The sequence below is a fragment of the Mercenaria mercenaria genome, chromosome 4 (assembly GCF_021730395.1).
Source record: "Mercenaria mercenaria strain notata chromosome 4, MADL_Memer_1, whole genome shotgun sequence".
In the NCBI taxonomy this organism is placed as follows: Eukaryota; Metazoa; Mollusca; class Bivalvia; order Venerida; family Veneridae; genus Mercenaria; species Mercenaria mercenaria.
The window spans coordinates 50,678,717-50,698,863 of record NC_069364.1 but is presented as its reverse complement, the minus strand read 5'-3'; the positions used below and the strand labels follow the sequence as shown (position 1 = coordinate 50,698,863).

The following is a 20,147-nucleotide window of genomic DNA, read 5'->3' as shown; positions in this document are numbered from 1 at the left end:
ACATTCATGTGTAGTAATTTTAAAATCCATGCATGAATGACAAAGATATGGACAGGACACGCCCATCAATGCACTATCATGAAATATGACCTTTAACGTCTAAGTGTGACCTTGACCTTTGAGCTACAGACCTGGGTCTTGCACACGACATGTCATCTTACTGTGCCACACATTCATGCGTAGTTACTTGAAAATCCATCCATGGATGACAAAGATATGGACCGGACACACCCAACTATCATGAAAAATGATCTTTAACGTCTAAGTGTGACCTTGACCATTAAGCTACGGACCTGGGTCTTGCGCGCGACACGTCGTCGTACTGTGGTACACATTCATGCCAAGTTATTTGAAAATCCATCCATGAATGACAAAGATATGGACCAGACACGCCCAACTATCATGAAAAATGACCTTTAACGTCTAAGTGTGACCTTGACCTTTGAGCTACGGACCTGGGTCTTGCGCGCGACACGTCGTCTTACTGTGGTACACATTCATGCCAAGTTATTTGAAAATCCATCCATCGATGACAAAGATATGGACCGGACACGCCCAACTATCATGAAAAATGACCTTTAACGTCTAAGTGTGACCTTGACCTTTGAGCTACGGACCTGGGTCTTGTGCTCGACACGTCATCTTACTGTGGTACACATTCATGCCTAGTTATTTTAAAATCCATCCATCCATGACAAAGATATGGACCGGACACAAAAATTGTGGACAGACTGACAGACCGACAGACTGACAGACCGGCAGACAGACGGTTCAAAAACTATATGCCTCCCTTCGGGGGCATAAAAATGAACAGTGGGGAAATAAAACTGTTTGGATAAATTTTTTTCCTACACTAGAATTTCAAAAAAAACCCTGTTTTTTCAAAACTTCCAAATATACTCGGGAAATTTCAGCAAATAAGAAAGATGGGGTCATGTGCCTGAACTTTTGCTAGACAGATTTGAAAAATTTGAACCTCACAGAAGTTTTCATAATCTGAGTTTATTGGTAAATAACAAATTTGAAAACATTTTCACAAATACAATTTTTTCTACCATGTACCGGTAGATTTTAACGAAATTTCTCATAGTCCTAAATAAAAGTATGATCTATAATATGGGAAATTAAAATGTATCGGTCTGTGTGCTTGTTTCTGAGATATTGGCCCATGATTAGAGATATGCATATATCAGGCTTATTTTAAGACATTTGTCATTAGTCAATGTGTTAAGCATTGCAATACTACATTATCGTTGCCATTTTAAATTCATTCTACGTTATCCAGTTAACTGATGTTACACAATTACACTGGTTTATCAAACTTGCAGAGCTACCTTAATTAAGAAATTTCCCAACAATATGGCCTATGGACAGGTTTTGTAAATAAATCAAGGGAATATAAATCTTGACCTTCTACAAGATCTTTAGGTCATACACATTCTGTCTAAATGTGATCAGGATATGCCATAAAATAAAAGCACTGTAGTTTAAACACAGTTACATATGGCATTATTGATAAAGGGTCAATTATCTCCACATTTGGCCTACGGTATTTTCAAATTTGATTTTGAGATCTTATGACAAAATTCATTTTATTCCAGTTTTGTAAAGACTACTTCAGAAATGCGGAAAGTGGAGTGTAAATGATCGTGAATGAGGGAAGTCCAATAATCATTGTTTCAAAAACTGAAATTTTATACACAACATCACAAACATGTTTGAAGTTATTTATTAACTGGATTTCAAAATATTACATAACAATGTGACAATGCTAACATGTCCCAAGCATAAAAAACTTACACATTACACTTTTACAATTTTTATCACTAATTAGGACAGTGAAAATCAATCTATAGAACAGCAGCCAAACCTTGATGAAGATTCTAGCTGGCAGAGCAACATCTCTACAATCAATTTTCATTGGCCTAATAGTATTCAATTAACCCTTACCCTGCTGTATTTCTATAATGAACTTGTCCATCTTTCAAATCTGGACAGTACCATTAACTGTTAAAAGGGATGCATACCAAAAAGATATAGACAGAATGGCGAACATTCATGGATGTGCAGGCTGATCATGATCCACACTGGTCGCAAAGGCAGAATAAATTGTGTCCAGCATGATAAGGGTTAATACAAACTGCAACAACTTCCGACTTAAATTAAGAAATAGAACATAAAAATAAAATTACACTTAACACATTATGTGCGTAAGATATGGCATACAAACAAAAATATTATAAAACAGAAAAAAAACAACAATAAAATAAAGTATTTGTGAAGACAAACATTACATAATATAAATAACATGTGAACAGATAACTATACAGAAACAATAAAGTATTTCTAAGTTTTAGTTAACTACAAAAAACAATTGCACCCATGAAATTAAGTATATTTACTAAATAAAAATTTAAGATTTGAAAAGTCATAATTACAAAGTGAAATTTTAATTAAAAAAAAATGCAATTACCTCCAATACCATGTAAGTGTATATGGAATAAATTATTCTGTATCTGATATAACAAAGAGTATGTAGTCATGTTCCTATATACATTCAAAATATGTATGCAGTTATCATGTACTCAAGCCTACCCATTTCAAGAAATTCACGGTCTCATCAAATTGCATGCATATATCACAGGTGATCTTTTGAAACCTATGTTGATGACTTATCAGACACTAACGATAGCACCTCAGGTAGACAATCAGATAATGTAAGTTCTATCTAAACAAAGTAAACACACACAGACACAGGGTACAAATTATGCCCAACTACATCAGCTTACTGCCATATTTACAAACCTACAGAAACCAAAATATCTATGACATGATTTGAACACATAAGTTTACTGTCTTGTTTACAAACCTACAGAATACTGGTTAGGCATACCTATGACAGGATTTAAACCTATAGTAGATTCCTGTCTTGTTTACAAACCTACGGGATACTAACTACACATATCTGAGACATGATTTAAACCTATCACAGCTTACTGTCTTGTCCACAAACCTATAGGCTACAAATATGGCATACCTATGACATGATTTAATCCAACATTGGTTTCCTATGTTGTTTACATACTTATACAATATTAGTTAGACATATCTATGAAATGATTTAAACCTACATCAGCATTAACAAAATCCTACCAACCTACATATAACAGCTAAATTATCTCTAGGTCTATACAACTGTCACACTGACATCTTATTGTTGATTTCTGGCAGTACCCTCTATGATGAGCAAAATATGAGCAAATTAAGTAAAACGTTTTGCAAAGAAATAAACACGAAGCATTCTTCTGTAATGTACGAGGGCTGATCAAGAAGTAATGTAACTGGTGTCACAAAAGCAGGTAAAATGAACAGAAAACAACAATATTTCATACCTGAATATCTAGATCTGTTAACAGTGTTATTTTAGAATATCACACAAATAACTTTCAAACTACAGATAGCATGTTTAGAGCGAACGACACACATCACTGAACTTACTGACATCAGAAAACAACATTTTTTTCACTGAGTAACAATCACTTGTACTATAAAGCTAACTTGACCCTGCAAGATATCACCCAGATTTTAGCCGCAGATGACAGAAAGGTTCTTTTTAAGACCATAATAATTTCATTTCATTTGGCACAATAGTTCAATGTAAATTTTGGTGACCATCTTTGTTTGACCATTATTTCTGTTTATAAAAAAAATAAATTGCCTTTGAATGAGCTGAAATAGCGCCAAAGCTATACTAGAAATTTCTACATATCTGTAATGAAAAAATTTTTTTTTATGTGATCAGATCTGAATAAGCATAAACTAAGAATTAATGTGCCATAGACAGAGTGATATTATTTCTGGATCAACCATTATACATATGTAAACCAATAAAGACATGAAATAAAACAGTCTATCAGTTTTTACCAATGTTTACAGGTACACTGGAGATGAAACCTGCCTGAAAATGTTACACTAAACAGTTAGTTTTACAAAGAATCGCATGATTACCCATAAATAAACAATATTGAAAGACAAGCCCAACATAAGTAAATCAGCAAAGGAATAGTACATTTCCCTTGTATTGCCCTTAGTGTAAAAATGGCCTGTCTTCAGCTTTTCAAATATTGTTCATCCATATCCAATAAGAAATGCAGAAATGTATGCTCTGAATATGATAGTAAGCTGTACAACAAATGAAAATTGCATAACATATTGACATAGTTACACAGCAGACTGGATGATATTCATCATTATGTTATTTTGGCTGATGAACACTGTGATCAGAGAGACTTGTGAGGATGAACACTGTGATAAAAGTCACTTCTGAATTATAACACTGTTATCAGAGTGACTTGTGAGGATGAACATTGATCAGAGTGACTTGAAACAATGAACATGGTGATAGGAGTCACTTCAGAATTCTAACACTGTGATCTCAGTGACTTGTGAAGATGAACATTGCAATCAGAGTGACTTGTGAAGATAAACATTGTAATCACAGTGACTTGTGAAGATAAACATTACCATCACACTGATTTATGAAGATGAACACTGCAATGGCAGTAACTTGTGAAGACAAACAATGCAATCACACTGACTTGTGAAGACGAACATTGCGATCACAGTGACTTGTGAAGACAAACATTGTAATCACAGTGACTTGTGAAGATAAACATTACCATCACACTGACTTATGAAGATGAACACTGCAATGGCAGTAACTTGTAAAAACAAACAATGCAATCACACTGACTTGTGAAGACAAACATTGCGATCACAGTGACTTGTGAAGACAAACATTGTAATCACAGTGACTTGTGAAGATAAACATTACCATCACACTGACTTGTGAAGACTAACATTGCCATCACAGTGACTTATGAAGATGAACATTGCAATGGCAGTAACTTGTGAAGACAAACAATGCAATCACACTGACTTGTGAAGACGAACATTGCGATCACAGTGACTTGTGAAGACGAACATTGCGATCACAGTGACTTGTGAAGACAAAATGTCATAAATATTAAGCAGCAGCATCTCAAAAGTATTACCATAATAACAGCATAAATTCTTAATAGCACAAATATGGCTAGTGCTTATTTATGTAATAAAGGTGATGCTAAAATTATTCACTAAGTAATAAAAGGTACGTATATACAACACAGTAAATATCCCCTCCAAGATTTAACAACAACATAATATACCAAGTAACAAAAGTCAAGAAAAATTTAATCTTAATTGTAAAAGATACATAAACAAATAAATTAGAAAATAACCCAACTTTAATTATATTAACATAAGCTCTTTGCTAAACACATATTGTGAAATTATATGAAAAATATTAATCAAACCAAAACTGCTCTTTCAGTGGGATATGAACTTGAAGGTATCAAAATAAATAGGACTAAAATCCCCTTTTAATATTGATTATTTCACAGTATGCTCATCGTGACAGCATGTCAGAGGTACCTGTGTACATAATTTGGTTTCAGAATCAAGGTGTTCCCCAGTTATTGATCAGAAACAGCCTCAAGCTTCTCGTGACTATGGTCACCTACTGACCATGAGCAACAATTACGTGAGGCTTGGTTATAGGTCCAGCTGTTCTTTAATTATTGATCTTATACAAAAATTAACTGCCCAAAGACAAACCAACCAAAGCATCACATGAGCAAAACAACATATATCCCCTCATCTTCAAAGGACTGTTTAAATGTAGTATTTTCTAACACACAATCCTCTACATAATTCAGTTCTATGTTTACATGTAAGTTGAAAATATTACTTTAACAGCATCATTATTGAAAATAAACATTAAATTTTAAAATCATGGCATAAATGTAATTTGACGCACTTGTTATGAAGCTATAAACATTCAGAATACCAAAAACAAAATGCAACAAAGGAAAATAGATATCACTGATCCTGCATGCTTTCTCCACAATTATCTATTATTCATCCACTTATCTTTGAGCTATTACACTGTTACCGAAGTTTAGTTGGTAACACATCTTGTATGAACTGTCTATTGCACTTTTTCACTGACAAATTGTCACCTTAATTCCAGAAGCGTATAACTTCATTATTATTGTTTTGAGAAAAATGCGTTTAAAGATCTGACTGGAACATAAAATGGGTGAGTTAGATGTTGGTGGCAAAGATTTACCCTCTTCATGTTAGAGCTACACAATATAAGTTAGGTGCATGCTGTTGAGCGTTTGGAGACAAATCCAATGTTACCAAACACTCCATTTTGTCAAAAATGAACTTACACCCTTCTTGAATTAAGGTGACGAAATATGACTTAGCTGTTGACTTTATCATTACAAAATATCTCATATTATGAATCTTTTTGTAAGTACATGCACTTATACACACTAATCACCATTTGAGCCGTGCCATGGGAAAACCAACATAGTGGGTATGCGACCAGCATGGATCCAGACCAGCCTGCGCATCCGCGCAGTCTGGTCAGGCTCCATGCTGTTCGCTAACAGTTTCTCCAATTCCAATAGGCTTTAAAAGCGAACAGCATGGAGCCTGACCAGACTGCGCGGATGCGCAGGCTGGTCTGGATCCATGCTGGTCGCATACCCACTATGTTGGTTTTCTCATGGCACGGCTCATTTCAATAAAATCACAGATATCTCAAAATCTGGGCGTTGTTTTTTTTACACTAAAAACATTTTAATACAGTCATTTTTAAAGATCGTCTCTGTCAGCTGTCGAAGTAACTTGATGAAAAAATTTTTCCATCTAACACAAAAACAAACACATATCTTGTATGCAATTCTGAAGTTACTTTCTTGGGAAAAGATTTCTGTAACTGTTTACTTTTGATCCTTTTTTTCCCCCCAAAAGTCACAATTTTTTGTATGAATAAGTTTAAATTAATCTACTTTGGCAAAGGGTATAACTAAAACTTTTCTATAACAGTATATCAAAGCTTGCCCAAATAGTCTAAATATTAAGTATAGAAACAACCGACTGTAACATCTACTCCTTTTTGTGTTGTTAAAGAAATGATTACACCATATTAAGAGAACAGTTGTGTTATGCGACCACTTTCTCGCCTTAACCAAGATGGACTCTTAATGCAAGCTGTAATGTAGTTATTGATCCCTATAATGAAAAGTGTATAAGTTTCATCATATGTAAGCGTCTGATTAACAACAATGCTATTACAATAACCACAAAGGCTGCAAATAGAAGCAAGAATCTATCAGTCCTACGATCGTCTGTGTCTGCCTGTTGGGAAGACTGTTGTTGCCTGTGATGTGTGTGTGTTTGTTGTGCGGAAGCAACATTTCTTTGGCGCAGTCCCTCTTCACTTGTAGGCGACGTGTTGTTTGTAGATGTGTTTTCGGCATTTTGTGTTGAAGATGTTGTAGTACTCAACTGGTTTACAGTTTCAGTGTTACTCTGAGTGTCAGAAGTGTCATTTTGAACAGAAGAACTGCTAGCGTTTGGTGGAGTTGTCTCCCTTGTTGGTACAGAAGCAGACACTGGACTCTGTGATGGTGTTGTATTTATGTTCTGTTGCCATGGTGGCACCTGCATTCCAGGCATCATGGGGGGCATTGGAAAAGTTCCTGGCTGCATCATTGGAGGATAGAACGGTGACACAAATGGTAGAGGAAACCTTGGGACTTGTGTCGCTGCACTAACCCCAGTATTGGCAAACTGTGGATTCATCTGTGGAAAAGGCGGGAAAAATGGCATTCTGAATGGAAATTGCCCGAACTGTTGTGACGCTATATCTGGTTGAGATGCTGCAGCTGCTGATGCACCCTCAGTTGTGTTGTCTGCTACAGGCGTTTCCTGTTCACTAGTTGAGGAATTCTGGGTAGTGGATTTCAAAGCTGCATTTTTCTCTTTCTCGTCCTTGGAATGAAAACAATAAATTGTCCATTAGGAGACAAGTTACAAAATCAACTATACAATATACAGTAAACAGAGAGAAACAAACATAAATAACAATTTATCTTCTGACTTTATTATGTGTATTTTTAAGCTGAAGACACAAACTGTGCCTGGTATTCCAAATCAATTCTTATAGATGGAGTTTTGAAAAATGATTAAAGGCAAAAATTAACAAGAAAATCTCAGTTTTGATCAAAGCTAGGCAAAAGCAACATGCTATGCTTCTCAAACATAGTTACCAAGACATTATTTTTTAGAAACTTATACTGAGAAATATACAACTACAACATACAGATGTTACAAACTTACCTTAAAGTCTATTTGTGCGGCAAGTTCTCTAGCTTCCTCTGTTGTTTTCTTAGATTCCTCCGTCACTGGCTTCAGTATGTTCTGGATACTACCACACGATGGACATTTGAAATCTTGCGACCTAATAAAACAAGAGCACCGCCTTGCGGGTGCTGACGCTCATCTGATTTTTTTTGTATAATAGAAATATTGTCCTACCCATGATTTTCTAAGTCTAAAAAGGGCCATCATTCTTGCAAAAAGCAGGATAGAGTTATGTTTCTTGATGTACAGTGTCCACTTATGATTGTGAAAAACTGTTGCAAGTTTTAAAGTAATAGCTTTGATAGTTTATGAGAAAAGTTGCCTTAAACATAATACTCAACCAAGAAAATGATTTTCTAAGTCCAAAAGGGGCAATAATTATTGCAAAAAGCAGGATGGAGTTATGTTGCTTGCTCTACAGGGTCAGCTTATGATGGTGAACAAGTGTTGCAAGTTTCAAAGCAATAGCTTTGATAGTTTAAGAGAAAAAGTTGACCTAAACATAAAACTTAACCAAGAAATCTGATATTTTCTAAGTCCAAAAGGGGCCATAAATCTTGCAAAAAGCAGGATGGAGTTATGTTTCTTGCTGTACAGGGTCAGCTTATGATGGTGAACAAGTGTTGCAAGTTATAAAGCAATAGCTTTGATAGTTTAGGATAAAAGCTGACCTAAACATAAAACTTAACCAAGAAAACTGATTTTCTAAGTCCAAAAGGGGCAATAATTCTTGCAAAAAGCAAGATGGAGTTATGTTTCTTGATGTACAGGGTCTGCTTATGATGGTGAACAAGTATTCCAAGTTTCAAAGCAATAGCTTTGATAGTTTAGGAGAAAAGTTGACCTAAACATAAAACTTAACCAAGAAATCTGATATTTTCTAAGTACAAAAGGGGCCATAAATCTTGCAAAAAGCAAGATGGAGTTATGTTTCTTGCTATACTGGGTCAGCTTATGATGGTGAACAAGTCTTCCAAGTTTCAAAGCAATAGCTTTGATAGTTTAGGAGAAAAGCTGACCTAAACATAAAACTTAACCAGGCAACGCCGACGCAGACGCCGACGCCGACAACCGCTCAAGTGATGACAATAACTCATCATTTTTTTTCAAAAAATCAGATGAGCTAAAAAGAAATTGGAAAATCTATTTATGAAATTTTAAAATATCCAATAATATGACTCAAAATTTGTGAATACTATTTTTATTTCCTTAGTATGTATATTTTTTACAGCTCTATTATTAATATAAATACCAGATTCATAAACAGAATTTTATTTTTAAAGTAATTTTAAAGTTTTGAAGAATACAAGAAATTAGGCACTAATTTCTTTAAAAAAACAACAACATAATTACATTTCTTTAAGATTTTACTTACTGCAGTTTATTTTACATGTATACGAGTCAATCTCAGATTCAGGTGATTAGTACAATATTGTACCAGGAAGACAAACAATATATTTGTGAGCAAGTCAGCCTGTCCATCTAGGACGAAAGAAGTTCTCTGATAAACGACAGCACACTCTACTTTTCTCAGTGCTTGACTCTGAATTAGAGCTTTGCCAGTAAAAACTTTATAAAACTTTAACCAAAAATTCTAAGTTAAAAAGGGGCAAAACTCTAATAAAATTCAAATCAGAGTTATGGGGATTGTTTTTCCTGGTGTAGACTTTGACAGTAACTAACTATTTTAAGTTTCAAATCAAAAGCTTTGATAGTAAGAGAGATATTTGACTTTATCAAAAACTTAAACCCAACGCCGGGTCAAGTGCAATACATACTTTTTCTTTGAAAAGTTAAGCTAACAAATGAGATGAAACTTTAGCAAATGCCATCATTTGTTATACCATGACCAAATCGTACTAAAGAAAGACCGCTAACCTTTTTGCCAGTATTTTTCTCTCATCTGGAGTGTAGTTCAAGGACCCGAGAGCCCCACCCCCATGTGTAGGCATGAATCCTATTATAGCTAGCAAGGCTGTTCTCACTGAAATTATAACAACTTATCAAACTAGGAAATAAGGGAGAAAACAGTATACAAATTGTTCTAACATATTTGCTGCTTTAACATTGTATAAGATAAGTGATTAGCTGTGAAACAGTTTAATGTACTTAGTGAGTACAAACTTAATGGTTTAGGAAACGACTATTTCATGCAGATATGAATTCATCTATTTCAACTTTCGATGAAAAATCATGAGTGGATTTTTATTTAATCATTGGGACTTAATTTCATTTGATTAACTCAACTACAAAAATTAGCCCCACTTCTCTTATGAAAATTAATAATTTTCAGCATACTTATTGCAAGAGATATAACATTCTAAAATGGATAAAATAGCACATGGCTGTTAAACAGTAATGTTGATGTACAGTAGCAAAAATGTTGAATATAAAAACATACATGACCAAGATGGTTGCCATGACTCCGGATGGTGTCCTGATATACTTAAACATATCTTTTTGTTCACCTCAAATCTTCCATTTGGCTAGAAATATATGATACAAACACTGATACATTCAATGAATCAATATGTATTTATCCAGGGCCAATGGGAGTTTTTGCAATTTACAATAATGGGCAGTGGATAACTGAATTAATTTTGTTGTTGTTTGTTTTTGTTGGGTTTTGAGTCACACTGATACAAGTCAGATAATACGGCGACTTTTCCAGCTTTCAGTCTGAGCAATGCTTCTGGCATGGCCAGGTACCAGAGTAATGGGTAGAGCCATCAACCTTCTATAACCCAGTCAAATAGCTTTTCACATGTAAAATACTAAACTTTGAACCCATAAAACATGTTTAATTTAGGTCAGGCCATTCAACTTTGAGACCGAGTAGGAGGTCAACGCTATAAACTCATCCAGCTTTTAGATGCTGCAGGGTATTTAAAACAAGAACACCACCATGCAGGTGCAGAAGCTCATCTGTTTTTGTCTCTGTATAACAGAAATAGTCATACCCATGATTTTCTAAGTCCAAAAGAGATCATAATTCTTGCAAAAAAAAAATGTAGAGTTACGGTACTTGCTGTGGAAAGTCAGCTTTTAATGGCGAAAAACTGCTCAAGTTTTAAAGCAATAGCTTTGACCACTAAGGAAAAAAGTTGACCTAAACACAAAACTTAACCAAGAAATCTGATATTTTCTAAATCCAAAGGAGCCATAATTCTTGCAAAAAGCAAGATAGAGTTATGCTTCTTGCTGTACAGAGACAGCTATTGATGATGAACAAGTGTTGCAAGTTGTAAAGCAAAGGCTTTGATAGTTTAGGAAAAAAGCTGACCTAAACATAAAACTTAACCAGGCAATGCCGATGCTGACGCAGATGCCGACACCAATCAAGTGATAATAACTTATCATTCTTTTTTCAAAACATCAGATGAGCTAAACAAGAGCACCGCCTTGCGGGTGCTGACGCTCATCTGATTTTTTTTGTATAATAGAAATATTGTCCTACCCATGATTTTCTAAGTCTAAAAAGGGCCATCACTCTTGCAAAAAGCAGGATAGAGTTATGTTTCTTGATGTACAGTGTCCACTTATGATGGTGAAAAACTGTTGCAAGTTTTAAAGCAATAGCTTTGATAGTTTATGAGAAAAGTTGACTTAAACATAATATTCAACCAAGAAAATGATTTTTCTAAGTCCAAAAGGGGCAATAATTATTGCAAAAAGCAGGATGGAGTTATGTTGCTTGCTGTACAGGGTCAGCTTATGATGGTGAACAAGAGTTGCAAGTTTTAAAGCAATAGCTTTGATAGTTTAAGAAAAAAAGTTGACCTAAACATAAAACTTAACCAAGAAATCTGATATTTTCTAAGTCCAAAAGGGGCCATAAATCTTGCAAAAAGCAGGATAGAGTTATGTTTCTTGCTGTACAGGGTCAGCTTATGATGGTGAACAAGTGTTGCAAGTTTTAAAGGAATAGCTTTGATAGTTTAGGATAAAAGCTGACCTAAACATAAAACTTAACCAAGAAAACTGATTTTCTAAGTCCAAAAGGGGCAATAATTCTTGCAAAAAGCAAGATGGAGTTATGTTTCTTGATGTACAGGGTCTGCTTATGATGGTGAACAAGTATTCCAAGTTTCAAAGCAAAAGCTTTGATAGTTTAGGAGAAAAGTTGACCTAAACATAAAACTTAACCAAGAAATCTGATATTTTCTAAGTACAAAAGGGGCCATAAATCTTGCAAAAAGCAAGATGGAGTTATGTTTCTTGCTATACAGGGTCAGCTTATGATGGTGAACAAGTATTCCAAGTTTCAAAGCAATAGCTTTGATAGTTTAGGAGAAAAGCTGACCTAAACATAAAACTTAACCAGGCAACGCCGACGCAGACGCAGACGCCGACGCCGACAACCGCTCAAGTGATGACAATAACTCATCATTTTTTTTCAAAAAATCAGATGAGCTAAAAAGAATATCTTGAGTATTTTGATATATATGACCACTTTTTTATGCATAACAATTTACTTACCGTGAGTATAATGATGCTGGGTGGTTTCATAGGATATTCTGGTGGCAGAATAATTCTGCCGTGATACAGACCTCCATCAAATTCGGAGTCTGCTGGACCTCGGATAGTGAAATGCCACTCAAACAAATTGTCCTGAAATAAAAACAACCACTTTTCAAACTATTTACCTTGTACAGTACTGATCACAGTCTTAACTTCATACAACTCAGGACAGCTTGGAATCATCTGACACTACATGTATGTTATGAAACGAAGTTTGAAGACCAGTTTCACAATTCATGTTGTTGTTTTTTCAAATGCACATATCAAATTAGTTAAATTCTGCTCTGAATTCTGAAACTACATTGTTGAAAAATTTATACTCTTCTGTGAAATACTGAAATTTATCAGTGAAATAAAATTGATATTTTCACTGTTTCAAACAGTGAAAATATCATCTTTATTTTTCACTGGTACGGAACTACATTTGAATGCGAAATGATATGAATTATAAATTATAAGAAGTTCCTTGCAAAATATTCTTCAGTAAAGGTAAAGATGTATTAAAAGAATGAAAGCATCATAAATATTTATATTTTATCATAATAAAATGTCAAAGAAATCAGAAAAAGTAATAGAACTATTTATAGTTTTTCTACAAAGACATCCTGACGTCACGACATTATCACATTATGATGCATGTGACACTGCGCGGGCAAACTGAATATAATTTGGTTCAAACCATTAAAATGCATAAAATAAACAGAAAATTTGTTTCAATGTAAGATCGAAATATATTTCACTTGTGAACACCATAATTTACATTTTCACTCGTGGACTCGATGCTGTGCCACTCGTGAAAATATTGCATTATAGTGTTCACTCGGTGAAATATATTTCGATCTTACACTAAAACAAACAAATATCCTCTATAGGTCTACCCACACAAGTATGAAATATAAATATAAAAACAATATTTATTACACTGAATATATAATATCAAGCAGTTAGTATAGAATTTTGTGTGTAACTATAATGCCAGCAAAATCCTGGTATGCTCATATTCTATCAACTATGCATTCAAGTGTATATGGTCAAAGTTTACCTCAAGTGGTTGACATGCATATTGTTCTGTTGGTTCACTCAGTTCCTGTGCTTCTTTCATCAGCCTTTTCACAGCTGTAAAATAGAACAGAAATAAATGACTAATGGCATCATTAAGATCGTATGTAATTTTGTATGTTGTGACATTGACTGATGACCTCCGAAACGACACATATCATAAAGTCACTACAGGCAATCATTTTATGAATCATATACTGTATTTTCCAGTAACTGATCAGAATCTATTTTCAATCACAAAGTCCATTGTCCTTGACTTTTGAGATATTGTCCAACATAAACCCATCAGAGATCATCTCGGACTCCTTATCATAAGGAATCATCCTATGACAGGTGACGGTCATAAGCAGAAACAATCTCTTGATATCGATAGGAAACAGTTTCCACATTTCACTGTGACCTTGACCTTTTACCTATTTCTTTTGTGAAACAAACTACAATGCAACACTGTAGAGCTAATTGTAACTATATCAATTTATATGTTTTTTGCTAAATGTTTATGACTTCTTTATGAATTTCTACAAATTTGAGAGAGATCGTACAAGGATGCTGCAGACCAAGTTTAGTGATGACCCATCACATGGTTCATGGGAAGAAGTAATTTAAAGCGATCACACATTAAACCGGAATCTACCTAAAAAACGGAATACCTTTTCCATAACCAGAATACACCTGTATTTTTGAAGGTTTTCTGATATAATTCTATCATATACAGTGTAACTTCCGAAAACCAGACCTTCTGAAAACGGGAAACCTTTGAAAACTGCACAAAACTCAAGGTCCCGATTTTTTCTGTTCTTATTTCTATTTATTTTTAACTTCTGAAAACCGGAACTTCTGAATTCTGAATACCGGACGATTTCTGAAGGACCGTTTATATTTCAACACTAAAATTGACTTCTGAAAACCGAACAGCAAATTTTTTGCTGGGTTAAAAGTGATACCTGTTAATCAAAAAACGCTGTCAACATGTTCTTTTGTTTATCTATCAGCGACCCCCATTTATTTTGACACGCTAGATAATCACAATGATCATTTGATGCATAAGTAATGAAGGATTCAGTATCGATTAAACTATGCAGTAACATTAATGAAATGTTGACGAACTCCGAACTCCAAAGATAGTAAAATGTAAGTGGAAAATATTTGCGTAAATGCTGCTATTTAAGATATGTTGTTTCTTTTTATATCTTTTATTTATGTATTTATTATCCTCAATGTTTGTAATTAATTAATTAATTAATTAATTTCTTTTAATAAAATTGTAAAATTGAAAAGGATAATAATCTCCTTCACCCTATGTGTAAGAAAACATAACTCTTGTGCACCAAGTCCACATTGCCTACAAACTTTTAAACTTCTGAATACCGGAAACTTCCAAAAACCGAACTTTCAGGCTGGTCCGGAGGTCATTCGGTTTTCAGAAGTTACACTGTATATCATAAATAAATAACATACGAAAGGAAAATAAAATACGTTCATGCAAAATGACTTTATTCGAGACTGAAATTCAGCGACCGCGCGTGAAATTTCCATAACCGAAATACACCCGTATTTTATTAATAAATGGTATTTTTGTAGGGTTTATTGCAGAAATCATTCGTGTATACATGGTATAATATAAATAATTAGTTTACAAAAGGAAAATAAAAGACTTTAACGCAAAATGATTTTATACGAGATTGAAATTCGGTGAGCGCACAGGAAATTTCCATAACTTAAATGCACTCATCCTTTTCTTTAAAATAAATAGTATTCTTTTATATAAACACTCATCATTTTTTTGTAAGTTGTAGAACCATGTTCAATCAGATTAAACATGAATGAATATTTGGAGAATTTTATTAAAAGTTAAAAATTCTGTGTACAAGATTATAACTTTACAATCTTACAGAAATGTTGTATGCTTACGTCGCTATGACTAGATACCAGAATGTTGATTATTGGAAATTATTTAATTGTTTCTTCACATTTCATTTAACAAATGAAAAAGAAAATAATTTAAGATAAAAAAATTATCAATATTCGATTAATAAATGAATTATAGACAAAATACGGGTCATGACATAAACCGCGCTGATCGGAAAGGGCTTAACACAATCAGAAAGGGCATGCCACATGTTTATTATTGGAAATTATTTAATTGTTCTTCATATTTCATTTCACAAATAAAAAAGAACATAAATAATGAATTATAAAATAGCAATTTTTGATTTTTAAATGAATTATAGACAAAATACGAGTGGCATAAACCGCACTATCGGAAAGGACATAACATGATCAGAAGGGGCATGTCACATATTTATTATTGGAAATTATTTAATTATTTCTTCATATTTCGTACTTCATTTAACAAATAAAAAGGAAAATAAACTAAGAAAAAACAACAATATTCGATTTTTAAATGAATTATACACAAAACACATGTCAGTGCATAAACCGCACTGATCGGAAAGGAACGGTCATATGTTTATTATTGGAACTAATTGAATTATTCTGTGACAAGAACAGAAAAATCTAATGAAGAAATACATAGAATTGTGTCGGAGATCATAACAAATGTCATTGATTCTGGTCGGAAAAAGCCAGTGAAAGGTAGTGGACTAAAAGTAACAGAACAAGAGCTGTCTGATGACAGCTCGCTCGACTATTCGAAGAAATGATTGAAGAATGGGGTCAAAATATTACCAAAGATATTCAGACAAAAGAAAAAAAATGATTAGACAATGTTCCTGTATTTGTGGATTTCGATAAGTCTTGCACTAAATGGCAATGTGTGAACCAATTTCAAAGTCCAAAAAGGGCCATAATTCAGCCAAAATAGTTGTCAGAGTTATGTGCTCTTGCCTATAGATTGAAATCCTGATGATAAACAAGTGTTCAAAGTTTAAAAGCAATATGTCAAATAGTTTTGAAAAAACGTGGACTTGTATGAAAACAGAACAAATTTCCAAGTCCAAAAAGGGCCATAATTCAGCCAAAATAGATGACAGAGTTATGTACTCTTTCCTACAGATAGAGACTATTATATTGAACAAGTGATAAAAGTTTCAAAACCATACGTCAAACACTTTACACAAAATATTAACTGGTACGAAAAACTTAACTCAGATTTCTAAGTCAAAAGGGGCCATAATTCAGCCAAAATCCTCGATGGAGTTATGTACTCTTGTCTTAACTGGAAATGGTGATGGTAAACAGGTGTTGAAAGTTTCAAAGCTTTATCTCAAAAGACTTTGTCAAAATATGAATTGGTACGAAAAAATTAACCAAGATTTCTAAGTCGAAAGGGGCCATAATTCAGCCAAAATCCTTGATGGAGTTATGTACTCTTGTCTATAACTGGACATGGTTATGGTAAACAAGTGCTGAAAGTTTCAAAGCTTTATCTCAAAAGACTTTGTCAAAATATGAACTGGTACGAAAAACTTAACCAAGATTTCTTAGTCAAAAGGGGCCATAATTCAGCCAAAATCCTTGATGGAGTTATGTGCTCTTGCCTATAACTGGTCATGGTGATGGTAAACAAGTGTTGAAAGTTTCAAAGCTTAACCTCAAAAGACTTTGTCAAAATGTGGACTGGTACGAAAAACTTAACCAAGGTGTGACGCCAACGCCGACACCGATGCCATGGTGAGTAGGATAGCTCTACTTATTCTTCGAATAGTCAAGCTAAAAATTACTTCAGTCATGGAAAACAGCCTATTGGTCAAACAAGCAATATTAAATGAATAATAAACACGCTCCCTGTGACAAAAAAATAAAAGGTTAAACTTTTTGCAATGAAAAACTAATTGCAAATTAAAAAAAAACTAACTGAATTTAAAATTTAGTAGTGAAAAAACTAATTGCGAAAAAAAACAAGAAGTGAAAAACTAATTCAGTAATTGCATGAAAAATTATCTGGAGCCCTGCGGACCCGATTCTGTTTATTACCTGCTGGCCGTATCGCCAGCATGATACTTTAATAAGTGTCTGTTGATCTGATCATGAGTGATCAAGTCAGCAAACGCTTCAGTGAGATAACGTGTTTACACGCGCTTACGCGAGATTATATCTTGTTGCCATTCTGTTTATTATGTACTTCTTTGATATACTTAAACAATGAAACTGTTAAACAAAATAAAACTGAATCATTTTATGGTTTAAACATAACTGTAAAACACATTAATAAAAATGCAAACACTATATATTTCATTTGGCTATCTCACTGTACTTACATGTCAGCCATTACACTCATGATCAGTACAGCTGACAGTGCAGAAATTCGGTTGTTATCGATCACATGACACCAGGCAGATCGATGTACAATGTATGCCAACTTTACGGTGCGTTGTTTAAAACAGTGACAAACTTGTGTATTTACATAAACATCAACTGAACGGAAGGAACTAGAGCAATCACTAAAGGTGATGAATGTACCCCCCGCATGCACTGACACAGTACATTGCAATTTGACGCACACAAGATTGCATATTTATGTGGACTGTATGTATATAGACTGTATGTATATAGTATAGTAACAAAAAACAAAGTCCCATAACTATGCAGAATATTTATCTAAAAGAATGTAACATGCACCATGCACAACTAGGGTTGGTACTGATCACTTGTGTGAAGTTTCATTAAATTGTGTGCAAGGGTTTGGTAGATTAGGCACGCACAAGATTGCATATGCAGACTGTATGTACATAGTATGTTAACAAGAAACAAAGTCCCATAACTCTGCAATTTTTGTCGCTGAAAGAACCTAACATGCCCCATGCACAACTACTGTTGTTACTGATCACTTGTGTAAAGTTTCATTAAATTGTGTCAAGGGGATGAGGAGAGATGGTGCACACAAGATTGTGTTTATGTATCTGGTATAGTAACAAAAAACCAAAGTCCCATAACTGTGCAAATTTTTTTTTCTGAAAGAACCTAACATGCCCCATGCACAACTACTGTTGTTACTGATCATTTGTGTGAAGTTTCATTAAATTGAGTCAAGGGGATGAGGAAAGATTGTGCGCACAAGATTGTGTCTATGTATATAGTATAGTAACAAAAAACAAACAAAGCCACATAACTCTGCAAATTTTTTTTCTAAAAGAACCTAACATGCCCCATGCACAACTACTGTTGGTACTGATCACTTGTGTGAAGTTTCATTAAACTGTGTCAAGGGGATGAGGAAAGATGGTGCGCACAAGATTGTGTCTATGTATATAGTATAGTAACAAAAAAACAAAGTCCCATAACTCTGCAAATTTTTTTTCTAAAAGAACCTAACATGCCCCATGCACAACTACTGTTGGTACTGATCACTTGTGTGAAGTTTCATTAAATTCTGTCAAGATAAGGAGAGATGGTGCGCACAAGATTGCGTCTACGGACAGACAGACAGACAACCTGAAACCAGTATACACCCCCTTACAACTTTGTTGTCGGGGGGTACAAAAAATGGATATTCTATCCAGGTATCTAAAAATTCCACTAATATTTTTGTTTTTTAATAGTTAAAATGCGATTTAAAAACCGCCCCATAGAATCATCGCAGAAGGTCCACTGCAGAAAAGGTCCTACCAATGTTGTATGTGGAGGAAAGATATTGACCTTTTCAAAAATTATCACAATATCGCGACTCTCGTACAATTAGTTGGACTAGTTAGTTTAGGTCACCTAGACACTGCCTAAACTTTTTCCTTTCTCTTTTTATTTGTGCCAAATACCTTACATTTCTTCTACATATTTTTGTAGATTGATGTGCACAAAAATGTCTAGATCCCTGAAAAATGAGACAGAATAGGCTGTTACATAGACTTGTCCGAAAACTGGTACATTTGACTTCCTGTTCCCAAGTTTCTATACTTCGGTCAACTTAAACAACACCTGCTTGTATTATACATACCAGGACTGCGCATACTGTACATTCCCTGCATGTTGACAAAGTAGTTGAAGTGTGCTTTTGACACAAATAAAGACAAAACTCGGATTCAATCAATTTCTGACGTGTCTTTTTCACGGAGAGCGGTGTTTACTAAACAATGAACCCAACGCCAGAAGTGAAACGGTACGTGAAAAAGAATCAAAAGTTGTAACGAGGTCAACTCTATTTGTTTGCCCGCATGCTTGCCTATTGTAAATCTATGTACCTATACAGTCTTATCATTTACAACTCCCATTTACTAGCAAACGCACCTTAGAGCGAGGAAAAGCTGAATCATTTGTAAATTATGAAGTTTAGGACAGCAGTTAATCTTTATAACATTATAGGATGACACCTTATGTCTGTCTTATATCTGGTATATACAAAAACCAGCGAA

General features: G+C 34.3%; 1 protein-coding gene across 1 annotated transcript; it reads right to left on the bottom strand.

Annotated features, from left to right (window-relative positions):
* Positions 1 to 1,713: 1,713 nt before the first annotated feature.
* On the bottom strand, positions 1,714 to 19,880 carry LOC123551656 (ubiquitin-conjugating enzyme E2 J1-like). The gene is made up of 7 exons (XM_045340736.2): positions 19,733 to 19,880; positions 13,823 to 13,896; positions 12,739 to 12,870; positions 10,661 to 10,745; positions 10,138 to 10,243; positions 8,236 to 8,356; positions 1,714 to 7,887 (listed from the first exon to the last, which is right to left on the bottom strand). The coding sequence occupies exons 1-7, from the start codon at positions 19,761 to 19,763 to the stop codon at positions 7,126 to 7,128; spliced, it is 1,311 nt and encodes a 436-aa protein (XP_045196671.2). The 5' UTR covers positions 19,764 to 19,880; the 3' UTR covers positions 1,714 to 7,125.
* Positions 19,881 to 20,147: the final 267 nt, after the last annotated feature.

Bases quoted from the DNA above. Each gene is read 5' to 3' on its own strand.
- LOC123551656 (XM_045340736.2), bottom strand. From the start codon at position 19,763: ATGCAGGGAATGTACAGTATGCGCAGTCCTG. The intron at 12,871-13,822 runs GTAAACTTTGAC...TTTTTATTTCAG, and splicing joins ATGCATGTCAACCACTTGAG to GACAATTTGTTTGAGTGGCA. The intron at 10,746-12,738 runs GTAAGTAAATTG...ATATATTTCTAG, and splicing joins CCAGCATCATTATACTCACG to CCAAATGGAAGATTTGAGGT.